Source organism: Mustela erminea, chromosome 6, assembly GCF_009829155.1.
Source record: "Mustela erminea isolate mMusErm1 chromosome 6, mMusErm1.Pri, whole genome shotgun sequence".
Classification (NCBI taxonomy): domain Eukaryota; kingdom Metazoa; phylum Chordata; class Mammalia; order Carnivora; family Mustelidae; genus Mustela; species Mustela erminea.
Window position 1 is genome coordinate 64087958 of NC_045619.1, and position 15786 is coordinate 64103743.

A 15786-nucleotide genomic window follows, 5' to 3' on the forward strand; every position below is an offset into this window, starting at 1 on the left:
TTCTCTCCAGCTCCTTTAGGAGTAGGGTTAGGTTGTGTACTTCAGACCTCTCTTGTTTCCTGAGAAAGCCTTGCATTACTATATACTCTCCTCTCAGGACTGCCTTTGCTGTGTCCCAAAGATTTTGGGCAGTTGTGTTTTCATTTTCATTTGTTTCCATGAATTTTTAAAATTCTTCTTTAATTTCCTGGTTGACCCATTCATTCTTTAGTAGGATGCTCTTTAGCCTCCATGTATTTGAGTTCTTTCCAAATTTCCTCTTGTCATTAAGTATTAGTTTCAGAGCAGTGTGGTCTGAAAATATGCCAGGAATGATCCCAATCTTTTGGTACCGGTTGAAACCTGATTTGTGACCCAGAATGGGATCTGTTCTGGAGAATGTTCTATGTGCACTAAGAAGAATGTGTATTCTCTTGCTCTGGGATGGAATGTTTTGAATATATCTGTGATGTCCATCTGGTCCAGTGTGTCATTTAAAGCCTTTATTTCCTGGGGCGCCTGGGTGGCTAAGTGGGTTAAGCCTCTGCCTTTGGCTCAGGTCATGATCTCAGGGTCCTCGGATCGAGCCCTGCTGAGCAGAGAGCCTGTTTACCGCCCTCTCTCTGCCTACTTACCGCTCTCTCTCTGCCTACTTATGATCTCTCTCTGTGTCAAATAAATAAATAAAATCTTTAAAAAAAAAAGCCTTTATTTCCTTGTTGATCTTTTGCTTAGATGATCTGTCCATTTCAGTGAGGGGGCTGTTAAAGTCCCTACTATTATTGTATTATTGTTGATGTGTTTCTTTGATTTTGTTATTAATTGTTTTATATAATTGACTGCTCCTTTGTTAGGGGCATAGATATTTAAAATTGTTAGATCTTCTTGTTGAACAGACCCTTTAAGTATGATATAGTGTCCTTCCTTATCTCTTATTATATTCTTTGGCTTAAAATCTAATTTATCTGATATAAGGATTCCCACCCTAGCTTCTTTTGATGTCCAGTAGCATGCTAAATTATTTTCCACCCCCTCACTTTAAATCTGGAGGTGTCTTTGGGTCTAAAATGAGTTTTTTGTAGACAGCATATCAACGGGTCTTGTTTTTTATCCATTCTAACACCCTGTGTCTTTTGATTGGGGCATTTAACACATTTATATTCAGGGTAACTATTGAAAGATATGAATTTAGTGCCATTGTATTATCTGTGAGGTGACAGTTACGTATATTGTTTCTGTTCCTTTCTGGCCCGTTACTTTTAGGCCCCCTCTTTGCTTAGAGGACCCCTTTCAGTATTTCCTGTAGGGCTGGTTTGGTGCTTGCATATTCTTTTAAATTTTTTTGTCCTAGAAGCTTTTTATCTTTCCTTCTATTTTCAGTGACATTGTAGCTGGATATAGTGTTCTTGTCTGCATATTTTTCTTGTTTAATGCTCTGAATACATCTGGCCTGCCTGGTCTGTGTGGAAGGTCTGCTGTCAATCTATTATATCTACCATTGTATGTTAGAGACCTCTCGTCTTGAGCTGCTTTCAGGATTTTCTCTTTGTCACGGAGACTTGTAAGTTTTACTATTAGATGATGGGTTGTGGACCTGTTTTTATTGATTTTGATGGGCGTTCTCTGTGCCTCCTGGATTTTGATGCTTGTTCCCTTTGCCATATTATGGAGATTCTCTATTTTATAATTTGCTCCAGGATACCTTCCTCCTCTCTCTCTTTCTTCTTCTTCTGGGATCCCAATTGTTCTAATACTGTTTCGTCTTATGGTATCACTTATCTCTTGAATTCTCCCCTTGTGGTCCAGTAGTTGTTTGTCTCTCTTTTTCTCAGCATCTTTATTCTCTATCATTTGGTCTTTTGTATCACTAATTCTCTCTTCTGCCTCATTTATCCTAGCAGTAAGAGCCTCCATTTTTTATTGCACCTCATTAATAGCTTTTTGATTTCAACTTCGTTAGATTTAGTTCTTTTATTTCTCTAGAAAGGGATTCATTAGTGTCTTCCATGCTTTTTCGACCCAGCTAGCACCTTGATAATCATCATTCTGAACTCTACTTCTGACGTATTGCTGTCTGTATTGATTAGGTCCGTAGCCATTGATACTGCCTTTTGTTCTTTTTTGTGGTGAGTTTTTCTGCCTTGTTATTTTATCCAGATAAGAATAGATGAATGAGTGAACAAAATATTAAAAGGTTAGCAACAACCCCAGAAAAATATACACTATCCAAATCAGAAGAGACCTGAATCTGGGGGGAGAAGATGGGGGCAAAAAAGAAAAATATATATATATTAGATTGGTGAATAGAACAGAGCCACATACTTGATTTGGGGTGTATTTTGGTCTGTTAGAAGAAACTATCTCCCAAAATTTTAAAGAAAGGAAAACTTATATACAAAAATAAGGGTAAACACGATGAAGGGATGGAATATGAGTGTAAAGATGAAAATTTAAAAAAGGGTGACTGGGTGGCTCAGTCATTAAGTGTCTGCCTTCAGCTCAGGTTATAATCCCAGGGTCCTGGGATTGAGGCTCGCATTGGGCTCCCTGCCCTACAGGAGGCCTGCTTCTCCCTCTCCCACTCCCATTGCTTGTGTTCCCTCCCTCTCTGTGTCTGTTTGTCAAATAAATAAAATCTTTTTAAAAAAATTCTAAAAAAGGAATTGGTAAGAAGTTGGTTGAAAAAGAAAAAAAAAAAAAGGAAGGAATGATCAGGCTGGGGACTAGAACAAAGCCATGTACTAGATTTAGGGTATATTTTGATCTGTTAGAAGAAATTGTATCCCAGAATTTTAAAGAAAAAAAGAACCTATATGTATACAAAAAATAAGGTTACATACAATGAAGGGATAAAATATGACTATAACAATGAAGATTACAAAAGATTTTTAAGGGGCGCCTGGGTGGCTCAGTGGGTTAAAGCCTCTGTTTTGGGCTCAGGTCATGATCTCAGGGTCCTGGGATTGAGCCCTGCATTGGGCTCTCAGCTCAGTGGAGAGCCTGCTTCCCCCTCTCTCTCTGCCTGCCTCTCTGCCTATTTGTGATCTTTGTCTGTTAAATAAATAAATAAAATCTTTTAAAAAAAAGATTTTTAAAAAGATTTTGATAAGATGAAATAGTTAAAAAACATTAAAATAGGAAAGAGGATAAATTAAAAAAATAGAATAAGAAAAAAAGAAAATTATTATTATTTTTAAAGATTTTATTTATGTATTTGACAGGGAGAGATATAGGGAGAGAGGGAACACAAGCGAGTGGGTGGGAGAGGGAGAAGCAGGCTTTCCACCGAGCAGAGCTTGATGTAGGGCTCAGTCCCAGTACCCTGGATCATGAGCTGAGCCAAAGGCAGACACCCAACCACTAAGCCACCGAGGTGACCCCTAGAAAAAATTAAATTAAAAAAAAAATTAAGTTAGAAAGACTAAAGGATCATGGGAAAAAAGTCATGAATTCTGTAGTTGCTTTCCCTTAGCTCTGGAGTTCATAGTTCCTCTAGCTCTGGTGAACTTGGTCTCAGCTGGATGTTTTTGCTGATCCTCTGGGGGAGGGGCCTGTTGTAGTGATTCTCAAATGTCTTTGCCCGAGGCAGAATTGCACCCCCCTTGCCAGTTCTGTTTCACTCTTGGCAGCTTTTGTTCCCTGACCACTTTCCGTACAGATATGGAGGATGGGAATGAAAATGGCGGCCTCCCAGTCTCTCCTGTAGGAGCTGAGAGCTTGGGGCCCCACTCCTCAGTGCGCCCTCAGAGAAAAGCAGTCAATCCCTCCTATCTCCCTGGTCCCCAGCCCCACTCCAAGCTCACAGGCTGTAATGGAGCATTTCTGTCTCTGGCGCACGACCCCGTTTGGAGTCTCCAAACACAGCCAGTTCCTGCCATGCGCTTCCGCCCCACTCCTCCCTGGGGAAGAAGGAGGAGGTCTTTCTAGATCTGCCACTTGTGCGGTCCGTGATCCAAGAGCAGTGACCCGACTATGCCTTGGATCACGGTTTAAGGTAACCCAGAGATGAGAGCTCACTCCTTGGCTCTGGCTCCGTCTCTGGAGCCAACTTCCCTGCTTGGATACCTGGCAGGTCTGCCACACTCAGACACTCTGGTCTTCTTGTGACCTGAGTCCTGAAGGGTCCTGAGTCTGCACTGTCCCCTCAAGGGCTCCACCTTCACTTAGCCTTTAGAGCAGTGTCCCTCAATGGAGCAGACTTCCAAAAGTTCTGATTTTGGGCTCCTCTGCTCTCTCACTTGCTGGGAGCTGGCCCTTCTCCCAATGGTCTATCTTCCTGGAGCTTCAGATTCACTTCTCTGTATGTCCTGCCTTCCGGAAAGTGGTTGATTTTCTGTTCTTAGAATTATTGCTCTTCTTTTGTTCTATCTCCTGTTGAGTTTGTAGGTGTTCAGAATGGTTTGATGACTATGTAGCTCAATTCCCGAGACTTGATGATATTTCAGTCTCCTACTCCTCTGCCATCTTGCTCCTCCCCCTCCTCTTCTAGTATTTTTTTTTTAAGATTTTACTTATTTATTTGACAGAGATCACAAGTAGGCAGAGAGGCAGGCAGAGAGAGGGGGGGAAGCAGGCTCCCTGCTGAGCAGAGAACTCGATGCAGGGCTTGATCCCAGGACCCTGGGATCATGACCTGAGCTGAAGGCAGAGGCTTTAACCCACTGAGCCACCCAGGTGCCCCTCTTCTAGTATTCTTATGGCCCACGTTTTCACACTGAAATCTTTCATTTGTTAGGAACTTATTTTGGTATAAAATATGAGGTACAGAACTACTTTAATTTGTAATTTTATTATGGACTTAACTCCCATTTTTATCATTAGTTTACTTTTCAGAATTTCTTGGTTATATTTTTCTCTTGAAATTTAGAATTGTCAACTTCTCTCAAAAAAATCCCTTTGGTATTTTTATTGGGCTAATATTATTAGATTAAGGGTTTTCATGGTGAATTTTAAACTAAATGTTTAAATTTATCTTTAGGTTACTCAGCAGTTAGAGAATATCTGTCTACGGATCATTGATCTTGTTTTACAGAAACATGTAATTGGTAAGTCAAAGATAGAGTGAAAAGGTAAACTGATATTCTTTAATTTGGTGAACTTAAAGTACACTTTTAGCCCTTCAAATTCAACAATATGGATAATTTTGAGGAAAAAAAAAGTACACTTTTAGCCCTTCAAATTGAACAATATGGATAATTTTGAGGAAAAAAAGCTTGCATTCTCTTCTGTTTCTGGATATGCTTTCTAGTATTAGATATCTGTGTTTTCATTTAGGGAAAAATTTAATACATCCAATAAAGAATTTTTGTCCTTGAATTTTTAAAGGACAGAGAACTTTAAGTTTTTACATTTTTAGAAAGGAAGAACTGGAATGAGGTTTAGGTGAGGTTACTTTACTCTGGAATTGAAAAATGTGAAGTGGCAGACCTATGTCCAACCAGAAGTATGAAATGATTGTTGTTCCATTATAGTGCCTGACTTCTGAATAGAATGAGTAACTACTAGAATCAGGATGTTACAGACTGATGGGGAATTTGTGAGGAGGCTTGTTTTTTCCATGTATCCAAGCATTTTGGAGGTGGCAGCCCCAAGTCATGTGGGCATGTATACACTATAGAGGCAGCCTCTATAGTGTGCAAACAGAGGTGGAGGAAAAGCAGGTGATTGTTTAAGACCAGTTGTCTCCCAGCTTTTTATCATTCATACCAGTAGTAACAAATTAAGCATGCACTTCTAATACAGGTGGATAATATTTGAATGCATATTGTAGGCAATATACATATGTTAGCAAATTACATTTACATCCATAAAAATAGAAATGTAAAAGGATGGGATTAAACATCTATATACATAAAGTATTGTAATACATTATTTTCCCTACTGAGTGGATTATCTTGTACACTAATGAGGGTACCTCCTCCTTCCTTTTGAAATCATTGCTATAAAGCAGTAGTTCTCAAACTTTGAGGTGCATAAAGAATTCCCTGGAACGAGTTAAAATGGCGTATATGGACCATAACCCTAGAGATTCTGATAAGCAAAAAGTATGTTTACTGATCCCCTTATTCATGGAAGAGATTGTAACTGAAGATTCTCCATTAAAGTAAAGTAACCCTGAGGAGTGAAATCATGCAGTAAGGCAAAGAGAAATAGTTTATACCAGCCTTCTAATCTGCCTATACCAGCTGTTTGATTTGAGCAATTGCAACATCAGCATTTTAAGGAAATGGGCTGAGTTTTGGATGCAGTGGGTAGAGGAGAAAGCATGGCCCCAATTCCTGTCTGATACCCCATCCCTAGCCCTAAGTTGATGGATGGTCTTTTTTACATTTTTAGCTGTAATGTAATGTTAATGGCCCTTTTTTTTTCTTTCTTTATTTTTTAAAGATTTTATTTATTTATTTGACAGAGAGAGACAGTGAGACAGGGAATATAAGCAGGGGAGTGGGAGAGGGAGAAGTAGGCTTCTCGCGGAATAGGGAGCCTGATGTGGGACTCAATCCCAGGACACTGGGATCATGACCTGAGCTGAAGGCAGACGTTTAACGACTTAGCCACCCAGGCACCCAATTAGTGGCCCATTTTGAACTGATATTTGGCCATAGAGGATCTTAGATTAAAAAAAATACGTTATGTATATTTGTTCTGTAAGATGTCATGGGATGACTCTGTTTTTCCAGGACCTTTACCCCAGCAGCCTGACTTCATTTGTGTCCATGGTCTACTCTCTTTCCATTGTCCCACTTCCCTTTTTTCCCTGGCCTGTTTTCATTGCTAATTTACTCCTGAAATTTCATTTATTATTAGAAGCCAAGGTTGACTATTACTGCTTCGACTGCTTTATCTTACACAGGGAGTCAAAGTCAGTACAACCATCCTTCCCTAACAGTTAGTCTTCTTGGTTGAGAATAGTTGAAATAACTTTTGGTGCATTCAGGTGTAAATGGGATTTAGCTCACTGAATTTATGGGGAGGCTGGAGTTGGCTGGAGCCAGCAGGACTGTGCCCTGGTAGTGGTCTGCTGAGGAGACCTCTTGGGGTCCTGTACTGCTGTCCACCGCCGTCCAGACTCCAGTTCGGCCATGAAAAGTAATCTGGAACAGCTTTGCGCTTTCTCATTTCTCTGTCAAGTTTCAAAGGCCTGGTCTTCAGCATCAAGGTGGCTGGGTCTTGCACACATGCTGAAGCTGTCAAGGTTGTGCATGGAAATCTTGGCCACATTTCTGTCTCTAGGCTTCATGTTAGGAAGAGGCATTTGCTCTCCTTTCATCATATACAAGGTGTGGGATGGTGATAAACGAACTTTCAGACATTTCATATTCAGATAGTGCTACTTTTCAAATGTCTTATGTAACAAATTATTTCCCAATATCTGTGATTTCCAGATTGCTCTTGGTAAGGCAAGTATCTGTCTACTAGCTTTTGAATATGTTTTAAATAATGTTACAAAAAAACTCCAAATGCTCCCAGGATGAATATTAGTTTCTTTTATTTTTTTAAAGGTTTAAAAAATTTTTTTGAGAGAAAGCATGCACAAGTTGCAGGGCAGTGCAGAGGGGGAGGGAGAGAGAGAATTTTAAGGAGGCACCACGCTCAGCACCGAGTCTGATGTAGGACTCAATCTTACGACCCTGAGATTGTGACCTGAGCCAAAAGGAAATCAAGAGTCTGATGTTTAATCCACTGAGCCACCCAGGTGTACCTAGTACCTTTTAAAAAGGAGGGAAAAAGCCTTTGAAGTTAAAAGACGTTTGCTTAGTGACGTGGTAGGAATTATTTGAAAATTTTGTATTGAGAATTGTGTTTTCTCATTGTGTGTTTAGATACGATTTCCTTTTGACAGAGGGTAATGACAAAGACATATCTGCAAATGTAAGAGCATTCCTTTGGATTTTTTATAGTGGGTATAATTGTCTTGTAAATTGACAAAATACGGTCCAGAATATAGTTTGTAAATATATGTGAGGCTGGAAGATATTTTAGCCTAGCATAATTAAGCTTCCCAAAGAATATTAATTATTTGTAATTTTAAAATTCTGTGCATGAGAGATAGACAACAGTCTCTTCCTTCTTGTATCCATTTCTGATATAACTTTAGAAGTATAAACTATATTTTATTTATTACACAGTATCAAAAATATACATATTCCTGGGGAGACTGTGTGACTTAGTCAGTTAAACATCTGAATTCGGCTCAGGTCATGATCCCAGGGTGCTGGGATTGAGTCCTTCATGGGGCTCCTTGCTCAGCAGGGAGGCTGTTCTCCCTCTGCCTCTGTCTGCCACTCTGCCTGCTTGTGCTCTCTCTCTCTGACACATAAATAAAGTCTTAAAAAAATACACACACACACATTTCCAGTATTATGGGTGAGTTTAGCAAAAACACATTTTTGTGCCCTCTGACTGGGTAGGGGGCAGATCTTGGCAAGAAAGGGAAGGTGGAAAATAGAGGGAGCTGAGGATGGGAATGCAGATGAGGGGGTGCTAGAGGTATGTTATGTGTGAGAGGAATGTATGCGAGTGGATAACCTAAATCTTCCTATCTGGGGTCTCTGTGGTTAATTGTTGCTGTTTTCTAGCATTCTAACTAGAGATTTTCTTCCTTCTAGAATTCTATGAAGAAATTCTTTCACTGGCATATAGTTTAACCTGCCATGGTATTTCCCCTCAAATGTGGCAGCTGCTAGGTATATTATATGAGGTTTTTCAGCAGGATTGTTTTGAATACTTTACAGGTATGGCTTTGACCATCTAACATTTTTGCTTTTCTGTGGCTAGACATTATTTCCTTTGGCAGTTGATAAAAAGGCTCACATGATTCCACTACTAATCAGAAAATCCTTGTTCTTTCCCTGTTGAGTAAAGGGTAGTGCTATCAGAGCAGTGTTTTGCAGCTCCAGGAATACAGGCAGTAGAAGGGGGACTGTTTCCTGTTGTATCTTAAATCAGTTTGCAGTCAGCACATATACCCATACGTTAATTGAATTACTGTTTTCTGAATGCTGTCTATATTCCCAGAACTGTTCTAAGCATAGCAGTGTAGCAGTGAGCAAAATAGTGCGTGCTCTTTTAATGCTTCCCTTCTAGTTGGGTGGGGGGAATGGGGAATGTGGGGAGCACACAGACAAGCAAGAAAATATACAGTTTGTCAAATGGTGATGACACCTATGGAGAAAAAGACAAAAATTGAGAACAATCACTATAATAAAAGATGAGCATTTTAATTTTTCTGATCCACATCTTCCTTGTCTAGGAAGAGCAGATCTGTCACTGTTGTTACTAGCATTTTGTGGTTGTGAGGGAAGATAGTAATATGAAACCACAGAATGTGGTTTCAGTGGGAGTAATTTATTTCTGTTCTTGTCACTCAAGTCTCATTGGGCTTTTGAATTTTTTTTCCAGATATGATGCCTCTCCTGCATAATTATGTGACAATAGATACAGATACTTTATTATCTAATCCAAAGCATTTAGAAATACTTTTTACAATGTGTAGAAAGGTAAGTGTGTCCTAATCAGTTGTTATAATGGTTCTTACTAATGTTTAAGTGTTTTACTTCAGGACACTCTTTCAGTTTGTTTCTTATACTTTAGTTCTGTATTGACTTCAACATTTGCTATTTCAATATTTGCTATTTTTAATTTTCTAATAGACCTTGGAATTGTAATTTGATAGTTGTTTATTGTGTGTTGTGCTTAAGACTATTTGCCATTTTTATTTATTAATTTTAAAATTTTTATTTATTTTATTTTTTAAAAATCTGTTAATCTATTAGAGAGAGATCAGGGGGGCAGGGTGGAGGGAGAGGGACAGAGCACATCGCCAGCAGTGGGGGCTTGCCAGTGTGGGGGCTTGATACCATGATCCTGAGATCATGACCTGAGCTGAAGTCCAGAGTCTGAGGCTTAACTGACTGAGCCACCCGGGCGCCCCTTATTTATTTATTTATTTAAAGATTTATTTTATTACACAGAGGGAGAGAGAATGCAGAGTGTTAGGGAGAGAGGGAGAGAGAGAGGATCCCAAGCCGACTTCATGCCAAGCATACAGCCTGATATGGGGCTCGATCTCATGACCCCAAGATAATGACCTGAACTGAAGCAGAGTCAAATGCTCAAACATCTGAGCCACCCAGGCACTCCTGACATTTGCCACTTTTATAGCTGTGCACTTTATAATGTTTAGGGTAAATAATTTTGTTTATGTTTTTTCTTTCAAAAATGCAAACTTGCTACTTGATTCAAGACAAGTGCTAAAAAACCAGTAACAGAAAAGCAAAATGCTAAGAAAATAACCACAGTTTATCAATTACTGATTTTTTAATTAAATATGTATATTGGAAAACACTAGATATATATTTTTTGAGTATAAATAATATAAGGTAGAAAAATTGGAATAGTTGGAAAAACGGCATCATTTAGCTCAGTCCAAGATGATTTATTAGCCATATACTGGCTACTGTTATATTTACATACAAACAGGATTGTTCTGTCTTTGTCACAGGTTAGATTTCGCCCTCTGTTGGTAATATCATAGAATCATTGTTGAATATAAATAATGTTTTCCTTCTCTGTTAGATGAATATATATACGTACATAAATATAAAACTGCATTGCATAGAGGTGCCAGATACTTAAGTTTGGCCTTGGGTGTAAAATACCTAGTGTATAGCCTGTCTTCCTCACTAGAGGAGATGTGTACTGAGATATTAAGAGCTCTGAACTGATAAATCAGCGCATCTGATTCAGGTCTCAGTTCAGTTGTAAAGAGCCTGGGAGATTTGGGGAGGTCACTAAGTTTCATCACATATAAACTGAAGGAGTAGAATCATGATTTTTTTTTTTTTTAAAGATTTTATTTATTTATTTGACAGACAGAGATCACAAGTAGGCAGAGAGGCAGACAGAGAGATAGGGGGAAGCAGGCTCCCCGCCGAGCATAGAGCCTGATGTGGGGCTCGATCCCAGGACCCTGGGATTATGACCTGAGCCAAAGGCAGAGGCTTAACCCATTGAGCCACCCAGGTGCCATAGAATCATGATTTTTTAAGACCCATTTAGGTCTGTAATAAATAACCTAGCTAATTAAATCATAATCACTTGGCAATCTTTAATATCCTCTCCTAAGTGGAGACCATTGCTAGTGAGGGAAAAGGGAAGAGAAAGCAGCAAGCAGAAAACGTAACAGTCCTACACCCATTAGTACAGCTGCTCTGTATTATAGCAGCTGGGGTAAAAGCAATGTTCATGGTTATGGCCTTAGACTTATCAAGTGGTGAAAATATATGTCATAATCTTTGTTTTTATTAATAGCTAATACTTACTGAATTCTTACTATATATGAGGTATTTCCCAAGTACTTTATATATACTAACTTACTTTATCTTTGCAACATTATGAGGAAAGTATCACATTTTGGTCAAAGGGGAGACTGAGGCACAATTTTTTGCATCATGCCTGAGGCAAATTGTCCTAAGTCACAGAACTAGTCTACATTGGAGCCATATTTGAAGCCAGGTAATCTGGCTCTAGAGTCTGTTTTTAAAATTACCAAAATATATTTTGTTTTTCTCCTTCTGGAGGTAGGGACTAAAATCAACCAACCAACCAAGAAAAAACCCAAGTAAATGCAATTTGGGACAAAGGGAGTGATTTTTTTTTTTCTTTCTGTATTCTGTAACCCTACCATGTAAGTATATTATTATCCTCCTTTTACAGATGGGGACAGTAAGACACAGAGGTTAATTAGCTTTTTTAAAAGCATAGATAAGTGTCAGAGCGGGAATTTGAACGAAGACATTCTGGTTCCGTAGCTCATTCACATTTAGAATCTAGATGTAGATATATTATTCTAAGAGGTAGAATTTTAAATTTTATGTAAATAGGGTTGATTTTTGGCTTTGCCAGCTACCTGCTTGTGATTCAGTTCACTGATCCATCTGTTTTCATTTCCAAAATTTTATAGCTGTCTACTTTTTTCCTTTTCTCTGTCTTTGTGGATTTATGCCTCTAAAACCTCTTTATTATCATTTTAATGGCCTTTTGGGAAGTAATAAAATTAAATGGGAATGTTCAATCTGTCTTCTTTATCAAGAATTTCTTTTTAATTTAGTTTTCTTAAATTGTATTTGTCTAGGAAGTTATCCAATTCATCTGAGCTTTCAAATATGTAAGGGATATAATGTTCTCCATAGTATTTGCTTTTTTAAATCTCTCCTTTACCTGTATTTATGTCTTTCTCAATTCTAATATTTTTATAATTTTGCTCTCTACTCTTTAAGAATAATTTTGACAAAAGTCCATTTTGTTGTCTTTATTTAATGAGTTTGTCTTTTGTTTCTCTCTGTTACCTCTTTTTGTCTGTATTTTTAATTTCTGTCTCCTCTTTAGGTTAAGTCTGTTCTTTTTCTTGTAGCTTATGTTTGGACTCTTATTAATTTTTCCGTATTTTCTTATTTCCAATGTAAGCGTGGCTCTACTCTATAAATCTCTTTTCTGAGAACCTTATTGTAAGGCAATTATATTCCAAATGTTATGTATGAACATGTGCATTGTGAATTTATTTATAATAGTAGAAATATAGAATTGACAATAGAGGAATGATCCGGTAAACTATTAAACTTATGTACTGTAATATTTACAGTCCTAAATGATTATAACATCCATGGAAAATGTTTGTAGTTATAAAAATCCATATGGAGAAATTAAAAGGTGTGTGATAGTAAATTATGACAAAAATGAACTAAAAATAAACAAAACTACAGGATTTGTTTCATTGTTTAAATGAAAGGTTTTTAAAAATTTCTTTTGATTTCATTTTATTGTTTTGTTGCCTTTAAAGGGAATCTTTTCTTATCTGGACATTTAACTCATATAGCTTACTTTATTGTAATTGTGATGATTGCAATGTGGGGCTTGATCCTAGGACCCTGGGATCATGACTCGAGCTGAAGGCAGACACTTAACTGACTGAGCCACCCAGATGCCCCCAAGCTATGATTCCTGAATTTTTATGGGATATTTGCTTCCTGTAGACTCAAGTTAAATTCTATACAATGGTGTTCACTGCTGAGCTGAATTGTAATTACTGTAGGTTCTATGTGGAGATGCAGGAGAAGATGCAGAATGTCATGCAGCCAAACTTCTTGAAGTCATCATTCTTCAGTGCAAAGGAAAGGGAATTGATCAGGTAATACATGTATGGAAAGGTTGTACTGGATGTTTATATTGAAAATTTACATGCTTGAATGAATTTTGTTTATATTATGGTAGAAAATTAAAAAGATAGCTTGTGGTTTGTGCTTGCTGGTACAAATCCTATTTAAATGATAAAAATACTCATACAGTTGGAAAATTGCACCTTGCATTCTAGTTGAGAAAGAAATAAACAGGAAATGTAATAATTTAAGAGGCTATCAAGCAAATCATGAAGAAGATAAATATGTAAATTCTACTAAACAGGTTTTCCAGAGATCTTCATTCTCCTTTGCTTTTGTGGATTCTCTTGAGATATTCTCGTATATCTTCTTTTAACCAGAATTGAAGATACTGTACAAAAAAAAAATAAGTTTCTTTTACTGATATAAAAAAAAAAGCACTATACATTTTCAACAAAGATTAATTTGACGTTTGAGATAATCATGATATGGTAGTTACTGAGAAAAGTGTTGAAGTGTTAAAGTGAAATTTTGGAGTTATCTCTTTTCTTTCATTCTGTAACTTTTGCTCTGTGTACTTTTTAAAATAGCTTTATTGAGCTATAATTCACATACCTTATATTTCACTCCTTTACAGTGTACATACTTATATGGATTTTAGTATAATCACAGAATCATGCAACTATTATGACGGTTTTAGAGCATTCCCTCACTACTCCCCAAAGAACTCTATACCCAGAAGTAATTACTTCTCATTTCCCCTTAACACTCACCCCCCAGCCTAGGCAACCATTACTTCTTATTTAGAGATTTGTCTATTCTAGACATTTCTTTTCTTTTCTTTCTTTCTTTCTTTTTTTTTTTTTTTTTTAAAGATTTTATTTATTTATTTGACAGAGAGAGACACAGCTAGAGAGGGAACACAAGCAGGGGGAGTGAGAGACGGAGAAGCAGGCTCCCTGCTGGATCCAGGACCCTAGGATCATGACCTGACCCAAAGGCAGATGCTTAAGGACTGAGCCACCCAGGTGCCCCTATTCTAGCCATTTCATATAAACGGGATCATGTGGTCCTTTGTGAATGACTTTTCTCACTTAGCATAATGTTTTAAGGGTTCATCCATGTGTGAGTATGTATACTACTAGTACTTCATTTCTTTTTATTGCTAAATTTTTTTTTTTTTTTAAGATTTTATTTATTTATTTGACAGAGAGAGAGACCACAAATAGGCAGAGAGACAGACAGAGAGAGAGATGAGGAGAAGCAGGCTCCCTGCTGAGCAGAGAGCCCAATGCGGGACTCGATCCCAGGCCCCTGGGATCATGACCTGAGCCGAAGGCAGAGGCTTAACCCACTGAGCCACCCAGGTGCCCCGCTAAATTTTCCATTGGGTGGATATGTCACATTTATTTTAGCTATTCATCAATTAATGGACATTTGGATTATTTCCACTTTTTTAAAATTATTATTTGTTAAAAATAAGTTCCATGCCCAGTGTGGGGCTTGAACTCACAACTCTAATTAGGAGAGCTCTACCAACTAAAACAGCCGGGTTTCCCCGATTATTTCCTTTTTTGACTATTATGAATAATGTTATGAACATTTGTATGCAGCTCTTTCTGTGGACATGTTTTCATTTCTCTTGGTATGTATCTACGAGTGGTAATTCTATGCTTAACCATTTGAGGACCTGCCACACTGTTTCTCCAGAGCAGCTGTACCATTTCCCAGTCCCACTAGCAGTGAATGGGAGTTTCAATTTGTCTGTATCCTCATCAGCTCTTGCTTTGTCTTTTTGTTATAGCTATCCTTACAGGTGTGAAGTAGTATCTTGTTGTTTTGATTAGTATTTGCTTGATAGCTAATGATGTTGACCATCTTCCATATGGCCATTTGTTTATCTTTTTTTTTGGAGAAGTGTCTATTCAGATTCTTTGTTCATTTTATTTTATTTTATTTTTTTTTAAAGATTTATTTATTTATTTGACAGAGAGAGATTACAAGTAGGCAGAGAGGCAGGCAGAGAGAGAGAGGAGGAAGCAGGCTCCCTGCTGAGCAGAGAGCCCGATGCGGGACTCGATCCCAGGACCCTGAGATCATGACCTGAGCCGAAGGCAGCAGCTTAACCCACTGAGCCACCCAGGCGCCCTCTTTGTTCATTTTAATTGGGTTATTTGTTTACTATTGAGTTACAAAGGTTATTTATAGATTCTGAATTCAAGTCCATTATCAGATATACAGTTTGCAAAAATTTTCTCCCATGGGGCATCTGGGTGGCTCAGTAAAAATTTTCTCCCAACTTGTGAATTGTCTTACCACTTTTTTAATAGTGTCCTTTGAAGCAGTTTTTAATTTTGATGCCCAGTTTATCTTTTTTCTTTTGCTGTTTGTGGTTTCTGTTACATTTAAGAACCCATTGCTAAATCTGAGTCCATGAAGATTTCCTTCTTTCATCTTCTGAGCATTATAGTATCCTGAGCTTATAGTATTAGCTGTAACATTTAAGTACTTAATTCATTTTGAGTTAATTTTTCTGTGTGGCATGAGGAAGGGGTTTAAATTCATTATTCTGCTCGTGGATAGAAAGTTGTCTCAGTACCATTTGTTGAAAAAGTTCTTTCCCTTTGAATTGTCTTTGGCACCCTTGTCA

The 15786-nt window shown here is 37.8% G+C and overlaps 1 protein-coding gene across 5 annotated transcripts in view; it reads left to right on the top strand.

Annotated features, from left to right (window-relative positions):
- The window catches only part of IPO8 (importin 8), an 85668-nt gene that overhangs the window by 44793 nt on the left and 25089 nt on the right, over positions 1–15786 (top strand). For 3 of the 5 annotated variants that reach the window (XM_032347539.1, XM_032347540.1, XM_032347542.1), the window contains 4 exons: positions 4958–5024; positions 8589–8714; positions 9382–9479; positions 13073–13168. In XM_032347539.1, the coding sequence (XP_032203430.1) occupies positions 4958–5024; positions 8589–8714; positions 9382–9479; positions 13073–13168 (387 nt within the window). The remainder of the gene's footprint in view (positions 1–4957; positions 5025–8588; positions 8715–9381; positions 9480–13072; positions 13169–15786) is intronic. The other 2 variants (XM_032347541.1, XM_032347543.1) reach the window with 1 other exon arrangement.